Here is a 14339-nt window from a genome sequence, read left to right on the forward strand (position 1 = left end):
ATGGAACTTTAGGCTTCAAAATCTCTTCCTCATCCTTATTGGGACAGATGAGATCTCGTTTAGCATCTAGAGTCCGAATGACTATAAGAGTAATTGAAGGCTTCACTTTATCCCCATTAAAACGTCACAACACCTTTTGGTTGTAGTTCAATTAATGTACTATGATTTTATCCGAACAATGCTCGATCTCCAGGCTGAGACAATATCGAGTTTTCCTAAGATTTTTCATCTCAAATTTCGATTTCAAGTGAACAACAATTTCCTCAAGCTCTGCGGGAATTCCGATGAGGTTCATGTCGTCGACATAAACCACAACGATCACTAATCTGGAATAACACTTATGAGCATAGTTCATTGTTCACATAACCCTAACTTGTCAAATATTCACTCAGACGGTTATACCACATCCACTTGGGTTGTTTCAATCCATAGAGTGATTTCCTCAATCTAATCGAGAGAGTGTTGCATGGTCTAGAACTATTTGAACCAGTCAATGGAAATCCTTTTGAAACTTTCATGTAGATTTCCGTATCTAGATCCCCATAGAGAGATGCAATTACCATGTCCATAAGCTGCATATTTAGTTTTTCGGAAACTTCCAAACTGATAAGGTAACGGAACGTTCCATTACGGGGGAATACGTCTCCTCATAATCAATCCTAGGGTGTTGAGAGAAACCTTGGGCTATGAGGCATGCTTCGTATCGCACTATTTCATTCTTTTCATTATGCTTCTTCACAAAAACCTACTTGTAGCCCATGGGCTTCATATATGGTGGAGTAGAAGCTACAGACCCAAACACCTTACGTTTCACAAGCGAATCGAGTTCCACCTGGATTACTTGTTTCCAATTTGACCAATCTATTCTACGTCGATATTCATCAACAGAACGTGGTTTAATGTCATTGTTAAGCATGATGTCAGTAGCTACTGTGTACGTAAATGCATCGGCGACGATCCTCTCATTCCGATTCCAAACCTTATATAATATTATGTAAATTATCAGGATGCCAGTTCATTCATCTAATACATCACCGTAATCTAGAATAACTTCATACGTTGGAATAGATAAGTAAGTGATGGTCGGATTCAGATTAGGGTCACTAGTTTGTGTCATTTTCCTCTTTCGAGGGTGTGAATCCTTTGAACCAGGAGGTCTGCCACACTTCAAGGTGAGAGCAGATGATTGGCTAGTCATTAATGTACAATGTCGCATAGGAAGTGCGGCTGTCCTACCTTTGGAGACCATTCGGCTTTCCAAGATGATGTTACGACGTACCTAAAGTACGTCGATCCTTGCAGGTATATGTGACCTTGTCACATTTACTAGATCAGTAAAAGCATTTGGCATGCTTTGAGCAATGCTCTGAAGATCTAGAATACGACGCACTTCAGTTTTAGACTGAGTAGTGCAAGGATCTAAATAATACATAGTAAAAGCATACCATAATAATTCGCGGCGTTCTACAGGAATGTTAACGTTCTTATCTCCCTCTAACGACGGGAAGACTATCTCATCGAAGTGATAAACTGCAAAACGTGCGGTAAAGAGATATTTTATCAAGGGCTCTAAGTAGCGAATAATTGATGGCAAATCATAATCGACATAAATTCCCATTCTTCTTTGAGGACCCATTTTGGTACGTAGTGGCGGCACTATTGGCACATAAAATGCGCACCCAAACACATGTAAACCAAAGTCTGAGCTATCAATTGAAGGCGTTTTATGAAAGCTTTTACCAGGCCATTTTGGGTTTGAACATAGGGTACATGATGATCAACATCAATCCTAACAGACATGCAATAATCATCAAAAGTCTGTGACATAAACTCTCCAGTATTATCCAGTCAAATCGACTTAATCGGATAATCTGGGTGGTGAGCCCTAAGCTTAATAATTTATGCTAGGAGTTTCATAAATGCAGCGTTACGTGTGAACAATAAACAGACATATGACCAACGTGTCAATGCATCAACCAACACCATAAAGTATCTAAATGGTCCCCATGTTGGTTGGATAGGTCTACAAATATCCCTTTGAATCTTCTAAAGAAACTTAAGATGGTTGTGAATAATCTTTGTAATTGAGGGTTGAGTATTCAACTTCCCCAAAGAACAAGCTTTGCAAGGAGGGAATATAACGTATAGAGGTAAATGATGCCCATGTGATGATTTGAAGATACGGCGCATCATGTTAGATTCGGGATGTCCCATACTGTCAGGCCAAAGTAGCAAATGTTCTGGAACCCAAGCACAGGGCCAGCCACATGGTGGGCCTCTTTGCCGCGAATGGTTGTAATGTACAACCTACTCGGGAGACGTTCCAGCTTCTCGTGAATATGTTTCTGGCCATACTCGTGAGAAGTGATAAAGAAATTCAGAACCATTCTCTTCAGTGGTTTCAACATGATATTAATTATCTCGAATATCTCTAAAGCTCAACAGCGTTCTTCCGAAACGTGGAAAATAGAAAGCCTCTTAATGGTTAAGACACTATCATTGGACAACATTATATGGGCCTTTCTGTATCCTTCTATTAGGTTAGATGGGCTTGAGAAAGTTGTCAGAGGTGCATTTTTAGGTATGAAGTTAGTAAAATAGTGTCGCTCACGCACTATAGTGTGCGTGGTAGCACTATCAGCCAGACAATTAACTTCCCCACTAATCTTACCTAGGAATAAATTAATTGAATTGGTCACATGCATAAATATAATTTCATTCATTCTATTAATCAATCGAGAAATAATATCCATAAAATAATTATCCATAATTCAAAACAAACCAAAAATCAAACAAATGATTCTAAAGACTTAGAAAAATTGTCCAAAAACTAAACCATAAACCTAAAAAAATAAGGGGTTGGGGGGGGGGGGGGGGGAGGGTTCAGCCACTCCTAGTGGATTCGGCTACTAGGGGTAAAAACACCCTAAAAATAAAACTTTATTCTTCCATATGAGCATATGCCTCCTAAAAATCTGATATCTTTATGGATGTAGTAGCATCTTCGGGATGTTCCACATAGGCAAAGTTAGACTCATGACAGGAATCATAATTGGCAATGGCCTCGGGGGTAGCTTGGCATACGCGTGACCAATAATCATTTGATCCACAGTGGTAGCACATGTCCAGTTCAGTGAAAGCTAATTGAACTGTAGTTTTTCCCTTGTTCTTGAAGTTTGGGGCCTTAGGGGCAAGGGTTTGGCACTTATGGGTCAAATTTCCTCCCTTGGGTAGGCCTTGGTTCTGTGGACCTTGGACCCGTGGGTGGGTTTGTTGCCCATTACCACGGCCATGATGATTCTTTCGTCATTTATGGCTGCTAGAATTAGTCGCATGCGCTTCAGGCGGAGTGTTCAAGCCAGTAAGTCGAGCTTGATGATTCTTCATCAAAAGCTAGTTCTGTTTTTCAGTGAAAAGTAAAACAGAGATCAAATTCGAAAATTTGGTGAACTTTTGTGCCCGATATTGTTGCTGCAGGACAATATTGGTGGCATTGAAGGTTGAATAGGTCTTCTCCAGGTGATCCTTGTTTTTTAAGTCCACTTTACAGAACTTAAGCACTGATCAGATTCTACAAACTTCATAGTTGTATTCATTCACAGACTTAAAGTCTTGGAAGCATAAATGTTGCTAGTCATGTCTTGTTTTAGGCAAGTAAATGTCTTTCTGGTGATCGAAACCATTGGCCATAGCAAGCCAGATGGTGCATGGATCCTCCTCAGCGAGGTACTCGATTTGCAGTGCATCATGGATGTGTTTTCGAATAAAGATCATTGTAGTAGCTTTCTCAACTTCGACGACGGGTTCATCGTCGATAGGTTCCTCAATGATGGCTTTAATACCCTTTGTAGTAGGATGAAGCTTCACGCCTTGAACCCACTTCAGGTAGTTTCTTCCAGATACTTCCATAGCGGTGAAATCGAGCTTGTTCAAGTTTGACATGTCCCTAAAACAGAGGGTACAAAAACATGGTTAGTTATAGGGGTGGTTCGGTATGGGATCCCATACCGAAACCCTTGTCCCGATTCCCAAACCGAAATTTTTGGGAATCCCAAATTCAATACCAATCCCAAACCAAATTTTCGGGAATCCCAATTTTCGGGAATCCCGAAATAATTTCGGGATTTCGGGACAAATCGGGAATCCCGAAATGCTTTTGGGCTTTTGGACTAAAATTTGACATATTATGTTTTTGGGCTAAAATTTGACATATTATGCAGAAAACGAAACACGTATACAGTTTTACTAAGAGATGAATGATTGGAAAAATGCCAAAAGCCATGCCAGTTGAACAAACAAATCATATCCAATAATTATGATAATATATACTGATTAATGCCAATAATTTGATAGAACGAGCATATCATATCAAAAAATCTAATGCTATCTCACCCCACATTCCAACTTTGATTCCTCCTCCACATAGTTGTAATTAAATGAAAATTTTGGCGGCGCCCATGTCTGAAAGAACAACCATATTGTGTACTCAAAAACAAAAGAAAAAAATTTGAGCTCAACTAATTGCATGCCCTGTACCCACCTTGTCCGTGTATATATATAATATATATATACTGATATGTTCATGCATGCATAATGGTCTTTGCTCCTTTGTTTCCTTGTTTCCTTGATATATTAAAAAATAATATATATATATATATATAATATTTAATTCTATTCGGTATGGGAATACCGAAAAAATGGAGATGCAATACCGAATCCCATACCGAAAATTTCGGTTTGGTTCGGGATGACATACCGAAAATTTCGGGATTTTTGGTTTGGGATTTTTTTGGTTTGGGATCGGGATTTTTTCGGTTTGGTTTGGGATTTTTGGGATTTTTTTCCAGCCCTAGTTAGTTATATGGAAAGCCATAGACATACATCATTGAACATTAGGGTTCTATAGACATGTATTGGTTTAATTTAAACATGAAACCTACATGTTTCATGTGGTAAGTTTTGAATGAAAACTTTGGGATTCATATGCACTAAATATGAAGTTACACGTTCAATTTAGTTTTATGAACAATTAGTTCATAAAGGAGAGGTTCCTGCAAGAACACAAAATGCAATATGTTGATTGAAGTGTAGTGGATTTGAGTTACTTCGGGAACTCAAGTGTGAAAGCTTCAGGGCAATGAAAAGATGTCAACGATTCAAAATATAAAAATAAATTATTGAATCATTAATGTCCAAAAGTGATCATCAGGTCAATAATTTTGGATTAATTATCAGATTAATGGACTGTTGGTCACTTTTAATTAATTTAATAGATCGAAACCAAACAGGGTTGATTGTGGAAGCAAAATACTACAAACGGGTCATATTAGCTTTTGTTGGCGATAAACCAAGTGATAATTAAATTAGAATTAATTAGCATAAACCAAAGTACCCAAACAAAATATATTTGTCCATGATTTATAACGCGGGGATGCCAAAAATTGGAATTGGGTTAAAAAAATAACACGGCCAAGGAAAAAGTAGGTTGGCTGCAATGTGGGGATGAGCACTGCAGCACGGCTACAACCATTGGGTCGTGGAAGGGCTGCATGCCTTTGGGCCGTGTGGTTTGGGTGAGCCCAGCAGCAAAAGTTGCTGGTTTAGGCCAAAAACAAGGCATGGGTTAAGCCTAGCCTAAATCTGGCTTGCGGGTTGCAGGGAAGGCCTAGCCTAGGCTGGCTCCTTGTTTTTTTGGTCGGGGCAAGTCAAGCCAAGTAGTATAAGTTGCGGGCAAGTGGGCCTAAACTTAGGCAAAGCCTAGCAAGCGATACGGGCTTGCTGCAGGTTTGGGCCAGAGACTTAGGACAAAGCCCAAAAACTCAAAAGTTGTTGGTTTTGGGCTTGGAGGGGTTGCAGGCCCATGGTAACCCTTACGAGGCCGAAGCCTGGTGTCTATGTATGCGTAACAAAGCCCAAAAGGCTGATGCTATAGTCCATACGTCACAACGACGTCATTCTGATAGTGTGCTCCATATGGCTGGGCTGTGGGCCAGCTGCAGTGGTTGGCGGTCGTGTCAGCGGCGGCGAGCCGCAGCCATGCCGCATATTTCCCAATCTTTTTTTCGACATCACTAGGGCTTGAAAAACCCTAAATTGCTTCTAATTTATTTATATGCTTTGACTCACAAATTTCACATAGCAAAATAATAATTGCGTAATGCATGAAACACATATATTGACAAATATATGAATCATATACAATATATATATATATTGGAAGGAAAATATAAACATAGGGGCTTCATGCATCATGGGGAATGTTTTCATGCTTCATGGACGTTTCAAATATCTTACTTTATTTTAAGCGTACTTGATTGGCAAAAAAAAAAATCAAGGCCTTTGCATTTTGTAGAAGAAAGCCTCCTCCTACGATCCTTCAGTTCCTTAGCTTCTGACAAGAGTGTGCTGATAACATGTTGTAGGCCTAATTGACTAAACTATTTTAAAGGAATAGAAAGGGGGAGGCCGGCGGCAAGAGAGAGAGAGAAGAGAGAGATTTAATTATGAGATGTGTAGTATTTCACCCAGTTATGCCTTTTATTTATAGTAGTAGGATAGGTTAAATCCTCACCCTAATAGAATCACAACTCTAATAGGATAATATCTACTAAAGAGAATATTCCAAGATATCTCTAGATACATTAGGATTTACACACACATTCCTATTCTAAGTATGACTGCAACAAGGAAGAAATAGAAAGGCTGATGAAACTAATTAATTGATTAAAGAGGAAAGTTTATATTTATCCATTTTTATTTCCTAAAAAAAAAAAAAAATTAGATTAACCATTTTGAATTTGAGAGAATTGCATGTTCAACATGGACAATTGCTTGCTACTGAAGAAAATAAGATCAAATCTACAACTACACGCTCAACTACCAAGATATAGTCCTGTTCACTATTCTAAAACTCTCCACCTAGTATCGCATAGGCACTAGGTGGCTGGGCACTTACTGACCCAGACCTGCTTAGGCCTGCTTAAGCGCCCTCTAGACCGTATAGACCCTCCTTACTGACCTAGACTTGCCTATATCATGGCTCTCAATTTGCATTTTATTTTTTCTATAAATTGTAAGAGACTTGTTGACTACTTAGATTAACACACATTGGATTTTTGTTCCCATGTTTTCACTTTATTCTAATACTTTATTATCTATAAGTTATTCTATTTGCAAATTATGTATTTTTTTAAGTATAAGTAGCTACTTCTTTATACAATATTATAATAAATTTAGGCTCCGCCTCGTACCTATGTAGACCTCAATATTAGGCTCTGCCTGCCATCTAGGCGCTAGACTCCCAGTATACCACCCGTGATCATGTTGACTCTTATCTAATAGATGTTCACCACATTTTTCAAAAAAATTCATCACATGTCTAATAGATGTTTATCACATAGTGTAATTGGCTGTTACCGATTTGGATATCCATCTCCAGTGATAGAGTTTCATGCATGCACGGAAGGAGAAGGAGTAACTTGCCCTATATTTAGTATAAAGAATAAACCACGAAATCAAGAAATATTGAAATATAAAAAGCTTAGAGAAAAAAAATAAAAAAACTAACTACTAAAGAAAACAACCATAAAAGTTCTTGAGACCACTGTCTGGAAACGTTTTCAATATGCAGAAAAGTTCTTGAGATCACCGTCTTGAAGGTACGTATGTACTATATACGCAAGTACGCTACGTGTATGTTACTCCACGCCGTCAAAAATGTTATCCAGTCCTTTTTCAAGCGCTGCCATATACCCAGAAGTGGTAGCTTCCTTAGCTTTAGATTCTCCACTCAAATCATCCAAAAAGTCGTATCTTGCATTGCTAGCCAGCATGAGGCAAACCAACCACAGTAGGGACGAATTGAGAGATAAAAAAGCTCCTCCGCCAAGAACACCAGTTTTGGCTGTAGGGCAACCACTTGCGCTGCTGAGATTTTGATACATGTTGTTGTTGTGGTGCTGCTGCCCAGAAATCGTTGGCCATAACAATAATGCTGCTGCTAATCCGATTGCACCCCTGTGTTCATATATGATATAACGATCACATGCTCAAATTCGACGAAAATAAAAGGCATGTATTACGTGCTTATTTAAAAGCGCGTAAAGTACTTATTTATTTAGAAATCACGTTTTATTAGAGTTTACGTCAGATGCTACACTCTTTGATTATTTGAAAGCACTCTTTAGTATTTTTACAATTCAAATTATGATTTTTCATTTATGCAGCTTGTAAAAATTTCACTATGAGTCCTAATAGTTCAATGGTCACAATTTATCCAATGTAATTTACTGAATGTTACAATTTAAAATCAATTAATTAAACACTTTTTGACAAAAATAACATGAGAGGCATGCGAGATGTTTTTACTCCTCCAAAAAGCCGAGTTTATCCTCACATATATGACTCTCGCGTTGTCGAAAAAAAGTGACTAAAGTAACACTTCACCACATCTACAAGCACTAGAATTATACTTTGGCCTTCCTAAAGCCCTTCTAGTGACGTAAAAGATAAAGAGAGTGGTGAATGACTTACAGAGTGCTGTTGAAGAAAGTAACAAGTAAAGTGCTTTGGAGAAAAGCACTGGATGGAACTGATTTGCCTTTGTAGGGGTAAAATACAGAGAGGAATCCAGTCAAGGAAGATGCTACCAGAAATGCAAAGGACAGATACCCATAGACAACCGTGGAATCAGACGGGTACTTGCACATCACTACGCCGTTCCGGCCCATTATGGGGATACCAGCTGCAGGCTACAAAACCTCAAAAGGTGTTTGATAAGAATTTAAAAGAAAAAACAAAGAGCAGAAACTTCGTTAAAATTTCTTAATTATTTGGTATCTTTCTTAAATAAAACTAGCAAAGGCCACTACACTATGTGTGAGGAATATAATTTTTATTTTTATTTTTTAAATACTGTTTTTAACTCTTTTTATGGGAGGATTTATTTGTTTTTAACGGGTTAGCACATCCGAAAAAAAAGGGTTGATAGTTAAGGAGTGAGAAAAAGGAAGAGAGATTGAATTTAGAGGGTAGTGATGCATTAAAGGTTATAATTGTAATTTTATTGATTTTTGGTTGACAAAAAAAAGTTATATTATTATGTAGTTGATGTTAAGAGGTAGTTTTTGGTTTTTAGGTTTTATTTTTTGTTAAAATGAAATAGTTACCAAACGATCTCTAAATTTAACATTCATAAAGCAAAAAAATGGGTCCCAAAAATGGTCAAAGAGTTCAGTAATTTAACTTTGGGTTCTGTCGAAAAGTTTATTGGTGATTAAATGGAGTCACTTGGTGTGATACCCCAAGGTTTTTCGTATGTAGTTAGGGTTTTAAAAGCACAATTATTCAAGGAACAGTCATTGCTTCATTTCTAACACACCGATAAGGTTTTATTTTAACCACATACTGCTATATGTTAGATTTTATTTTCTTAATTATCCGATTTGTAACCTATATTCAACAATAACATTGCATAAAACGAAAATAAGTTTATTTCTATTTAATATTGGACAAATCGCAAAACTTATTTTTTAAAATAAAGTAAAAACATGATGAGATTGCGGTACCTTATGGATTTCAGCAGCAATTCCGAATGCAAACGACACTATACCCAAAACTGCAACAATCAAACCCATCTTTATCATAGTCACTGCCATCGATCCAAGCTTTAAACTTGGTCGCCAAGCTTTATATGTATGGAGTTAATTAATCCCTGCATTAACCAAATTAATATGACTAACTGAATAAAAAGCCATTTGATCTGACTAATAATTCCAATACGTACAAAAACAAAAGCACTTACTATCTTTCACGCCTGTGATTTGAGAGTTGAATCAGTTTTTATGTAATTTATGGTTCTTTTAGCTTTTATATTAGAGTAAAGAAGTAGTGTTCTTAAAGGAATGTTATAACATTTCAATTGTAAATAGAATTCCATCCTGATTGAGGTTTTGGATTAGGCTTAAAATTAGTATTTCTTTTATGAAAACCACTAATTTAATTAAATGCAGATGACGTTTTACCATAGTGGGGAAAAATAATCATGCATGTGCACTATAGTTTAAAAATGAATAGTGGGTGAAGTTTGATGAATTTTAGTGTTTAAATAGAATCGACAACACGAGTTTTCAAAAAGGATCAATTTAGTGGTCACTCAGTACTATGGTCTAGTTATATTTCTCTTCACTTATAAGTGAAAGGTCTTAGGTTCGATTTTCACCAAAGGCGAATTTGAACAACATTGTTGCTAGCCCATTGTGAGCCTTAGTCTATTCCTCCACTCTTTTAGTGTAGATAATATTATTTGGTAAAAAAAGATGATCAATTTAATTATGTCTTAAAATTTTAGTTACATGCAATCTCTACGGTGTTGGAGGAGAACTTAAGTTCAAATTTTATAATCATTTTGTTTATCAAACGCATATAGATAATTAGGATGGTTTAATATTTAAATATGTGAATTAAATTTAGGCCTAATTGGATAAATGGTTCTCATGGTGATGTGAGACTTAGTCCATTCGCCCACCCACGATAATATCGTTTGGCAAAAAAAGATGATCAATTTAATTATGTCTTAATATTTTAGTTACATGCAGTCTCTACTGTATTGGAGGAGAACTTAAGTTCAAATTTTAAAATCATTTTGTTGATCAAACACATATAGTTAATTAGGACGGTTTAATGTTTAAATATGTGAATTAAATTTAGGCCTAATTGGATTAATGGTCCTCATGGTGATATGATACTCGAAAGAAAGTTCATCTGGTAAAAAAATTCGGATTTAAACCCATGTGGTAAAGTTCGTTAGGAATAAAGCACAAATCAAAATTTCCATTAATTTCTCCGTTAAGTTTTTTTTTTTCCTTTTTCCCAGAAGAAAAATATCTAGTTTCATAGATATGCAGCAAGCTCCCGTTGCCAAGGGATCCAGCATAAAATCTTCTTGGCTTCATCCTTGCTTTAGACTGCCCCGTGGATAAAGTTTCCTGCTATGTATCTGACGATGGTGCTGCCATGCTTACCTTCGAATATCTTGCCAAGACATCTGAATTTGCAAGAAAGTGGGTACCTTTCTGCAAGAAATTTTCGACTAAATCCTGTGCACCTGAGTTTTACTTCTCACAAAAGATTGACTACTTGAAGGATAAAGTGCAACAATCTTTTGCGAAGGAGCGCAGAGCGATGAAAGTAAGTACCTAATGGCCGAAGCTTTTCTAGTTGCAACTGAATATTCACTCATGATAATTTGATATCAAAACTAACTGAAAGCAAGCGTGCTAGTTGTTCAGCTATGGGGCTTATTACAATAATAATCAAGCTTGTAAAAGTAATGAAGCAAAGAAGATTTAAAGTTGGATCCATTGGCAAAAGGAGCTTGCTGCATATCTATGAAACTAGATATTTCTCTTCTGACCAAAAACAAAAACAAAAAAAACCCCAAAAAAAAAAAAAAAAAAAAAAAAAAAAAAAAAAAAAAAGAAGAAAAGAAAAGAAAAGAAAAACCTTGAAGAAGAAACTTACAGAAATTTTGATTTTGGGTTTAATTCTTAACGGACTTCACCACAAGGGTTTAAATTCAAAATTTTTTATCACATGGGCTATCTTCCGAGTACCATATCACCACGAGAACCATTTTGTCCAATGAGGCCTTAAGTCTAATCCGTTAGCCCTTAATTATGAAGATATAATTAGAAAGTTTACGGCTTATTCAAGTTTAATGAGTTCGTAGAAACCATTTAGCCCTTAATATACCTAATACATATAGCTAGGATAGGATTTGGGGAGTTAAAGTTTTTTGAACAAACGATATTATCTAGGATATGAGAGTGGGTTAAGCCTTACAATGGATTAGTAATAATGTATTTCAAATTCATCATTTGCGAGAATCAAATCTAAAACCTCCACTTACAAGTGAATATGAATACTACTAGACTGTAGTACTAAGTGGTTTGGGGAATATATTTGGAGTCATGTGCTTGAATATTAGCTAATATTTAAAGGGAGCATTATATTTAGAGGGACAAAAATATAACATAAATAACCTATGAAATTGCGTACTAAGCAGAATATCCTGCAAATAAAAATTTTAACTTTACATAATAAACTAGTCAAACGAGCCAGTCAACTAGTTACAAGTTAGTCAGTGATATAAAGTGGAGATGCAAGAACAAATCCTAAATGACCAATATGTTCAACTAATCAGAGTCTGCCCAGATTAGTCTCACAACAATAATTCCTAAACTTGAACATGTTTACATATCAGTCCATTATGCAAACAACAATGACAAAGCAATTATGAATTAAAGTATGCTAAATTTAGTAGTCAAGCTCACCAGCCAACTAAGTATAGATTTGTCAGTTGATTAAACGCAAATCTACGAATCAAAATTGGTTCATTACAAGTTATCCTAGTCAACAACAATTTAGTTCATTGTTCATAATATGCAGTGTAAGCTTAGTCTCTAACACATAGCAAATAACAATTCATAGGATGCATAAAACATATGCAAGTAAATAAGATATGTGGACAAGTTTAAGAGACACATAACGCAAGAAGTTTTGGTCGGAAAACCCCAACTTTGGATAAAAAATGAAGGACTCTCCACTGAGTCCAATCTACTAATATAATCAAGATTTTCTTACAAAAGTACCACGCAAACCTCAATTCCTAAGTGGACCAACCAAGAAAAAGAAGGAAGGAGTAAAATAAAAAAAATAAAAAAATCGTTCCCCTTCTCTCCTCATGTTGGGGGGAGGTGATTTGGGGCCTAGGGTTTGTGCCCCCTTGCCTGCTATTCACCGAATTAATCCAATTTCTTGCTGATTCTATATCTTGTAGAGTAATTATTAGCCTATTTTTAAATTGGAAACAATTACGGGAAAGTTTTAGAGGAAAATTTGAACAAGGCAACTATGAGCGTTTATGGAAGGGGAAAAGGTTAAAGCGAAGCATTCCAAAGTTCGAGTCCCGTGTGAAAACGATCATCTTTCCTTCAACCAATCTGGTGAACTGGAGAGCCAGAGGAAGTGTTGTTCATGAGACAAGAATGCAAGTATGGCAAATCTCCATGCTAAAGGAAAGTAATTATTATTGTTTGCAAATTTGGTTAATAGATAACTGGATTACGCTTAATGAGGATTCCTTTTTGAACCCTCAGCATTTCAATGTATGTGATTGGTAAGTGCGTTTTGATGATGAGTGGCTAACCTTTAGCTTATGCAAGGGGTTTATTTTTAATAGGCTCAGTGTTGTTTATACTAATTTAGTGTTTCTTGTTAGATTACGCTGTTTGAGTTTACGGGGAAGCTTTATCTGTTATATGGTGAAGCTCAATCGACGATTCTACTCACCTTTTTCTTGTATGCATGCGTCTTGGTTTCTTAACTGGTTTACATGCCTTGTGTTTCTTCTAGTTTCTAAGCTTTTTTCTAGACTTAGTTTCTCTTTTACCTCTATGCTAAACCTGTTTATAAAGGGTTGCTACTGCAATAAACCCCTCACTTCAATTTCTACCTCTTATAACTTCTCACTTCATCTTCAAAGTCCCCTAGGAACCCCTCTTAAGTGTTGTCACCCTTGAGAAAGGTTTCACCAGAATGTCCACTTTTTTGTATTCTACTACAAATGTTGAACATATGGAGCGTCACTGCTTGGTTGGGAAGATGTTTGGGCAAGTGGTGGATGCGACACTCATCAAAGGAAAGCTTGCTATAAGATGGAAGGGTCTAATTCAGGGTAACTTCTTCCTAGATCATTATGGAAGGAACTGGTACATGATTGAGTTTATGAATGAAAGGGATGTTGATGTGGTTTTTGAGGGAAGACCATGGTATGTTAAGGGGAAACTTTTTCATATTGAAAAATGAACTCCAAATTTCTGTGACCTAGATGGGATCCACACCATTAGAGTTTGGGTTAGGGTTCCGAGGCTGGCTATCCAATTTCATGAGGCTGATATTGTGGAGAATCTGGTCAAAGTGATTGGGAAAATGATTAAAGTGGATGAAGTTACTTTGCATGGCTTAAATGGACTATTTGTGAGAGTGCTGATGGAGGTTGATATCCGTTACCCTCTTTCGAGAGTACTTGTGCTTAATGATAAGGACAATGATCTTATTTATGTTAGCTACGAGAAGCTTTTCGAAGTCTGTTACTATTGTAGGCGGATGAGGTTGGATTTCCATAGATGTCCTCAGGAGTTTAAAGACCCTAGACCTTCTTTCCTCATTGATAGGCTCTTCGAGGAGGAACCTAGAGTGTTCCTCGCCAATGTCCCAGATGTGTCAGCTAGGAAATATGAGTTTCAGAATGATATCATGATCGGTTTCCCCTAAGCTAC

General features: G+C 36.7%; 1 protein-coding gene across 1 annotated transcript; it reads right to left on the reverse strand.

The window, feature by feature from the left end:
* Positions 1-7461: 7461 nt before the first annotated feature.
* On the reverse strand, positions 7462-9656 carry LOC137717028 (uncharacterized). Its single transcript, XM_068456347.2, has 3 exons — positions 9567-9656; positions 8533-8750; positions 7462-8016 (listed from the first exon to the last, which is right to left on the reverse strand). The coding sequence occupies exons 1-3, from the start codon at positions 9654-9656 to the stop codon at positions 7698-7700; spliced, it is 627 nt and encodes a 208-aa protein (XP_068312448.2). The 3' UTR covers positions 7462-7697.
* Between the last annotated feature and the right edge of the window lie 4683 nt (positions 9657-14339).

Source organism: Pyrus communis, chromosome 8 (genome assembly GCF_041283825.1).
Source record: "Pyrus communis isolate YQ-2024b chromosome 8, ASM4128382v1, whole genome shotgun sequence".
NCBI lineage: Eukaryota > Viridiplantae > Streptophyta > Magnoliopsida > Rosales > Rosaceae > Pyrus > Pyrus communis.

Bases quoted from the DNA above. Each gene is read 5' to 3' on its own strand.
- LOC137717028 (XM_068456347.2), bottom strand. From the start codon at position 9,656: ATGGCAGTGACTATGATAAAGATGGGTTTGATTGTTGCAGTTTTGGGT. The intron at 8,751-9,566 runs GTACCGCAATCT...GAGGTTTTGTAG, and splicing joins TTGCTGCTGAAATCCATAAG to CCTGCAGCTGGTATCCCCAT. The intron at 8,017-8,532 runs GTAAGTCATTCA...ATATGAACACAG, and splicing joins ACTTTCTTCAACAGCACTCT to GGGTGCAATCGGATTAGCAG.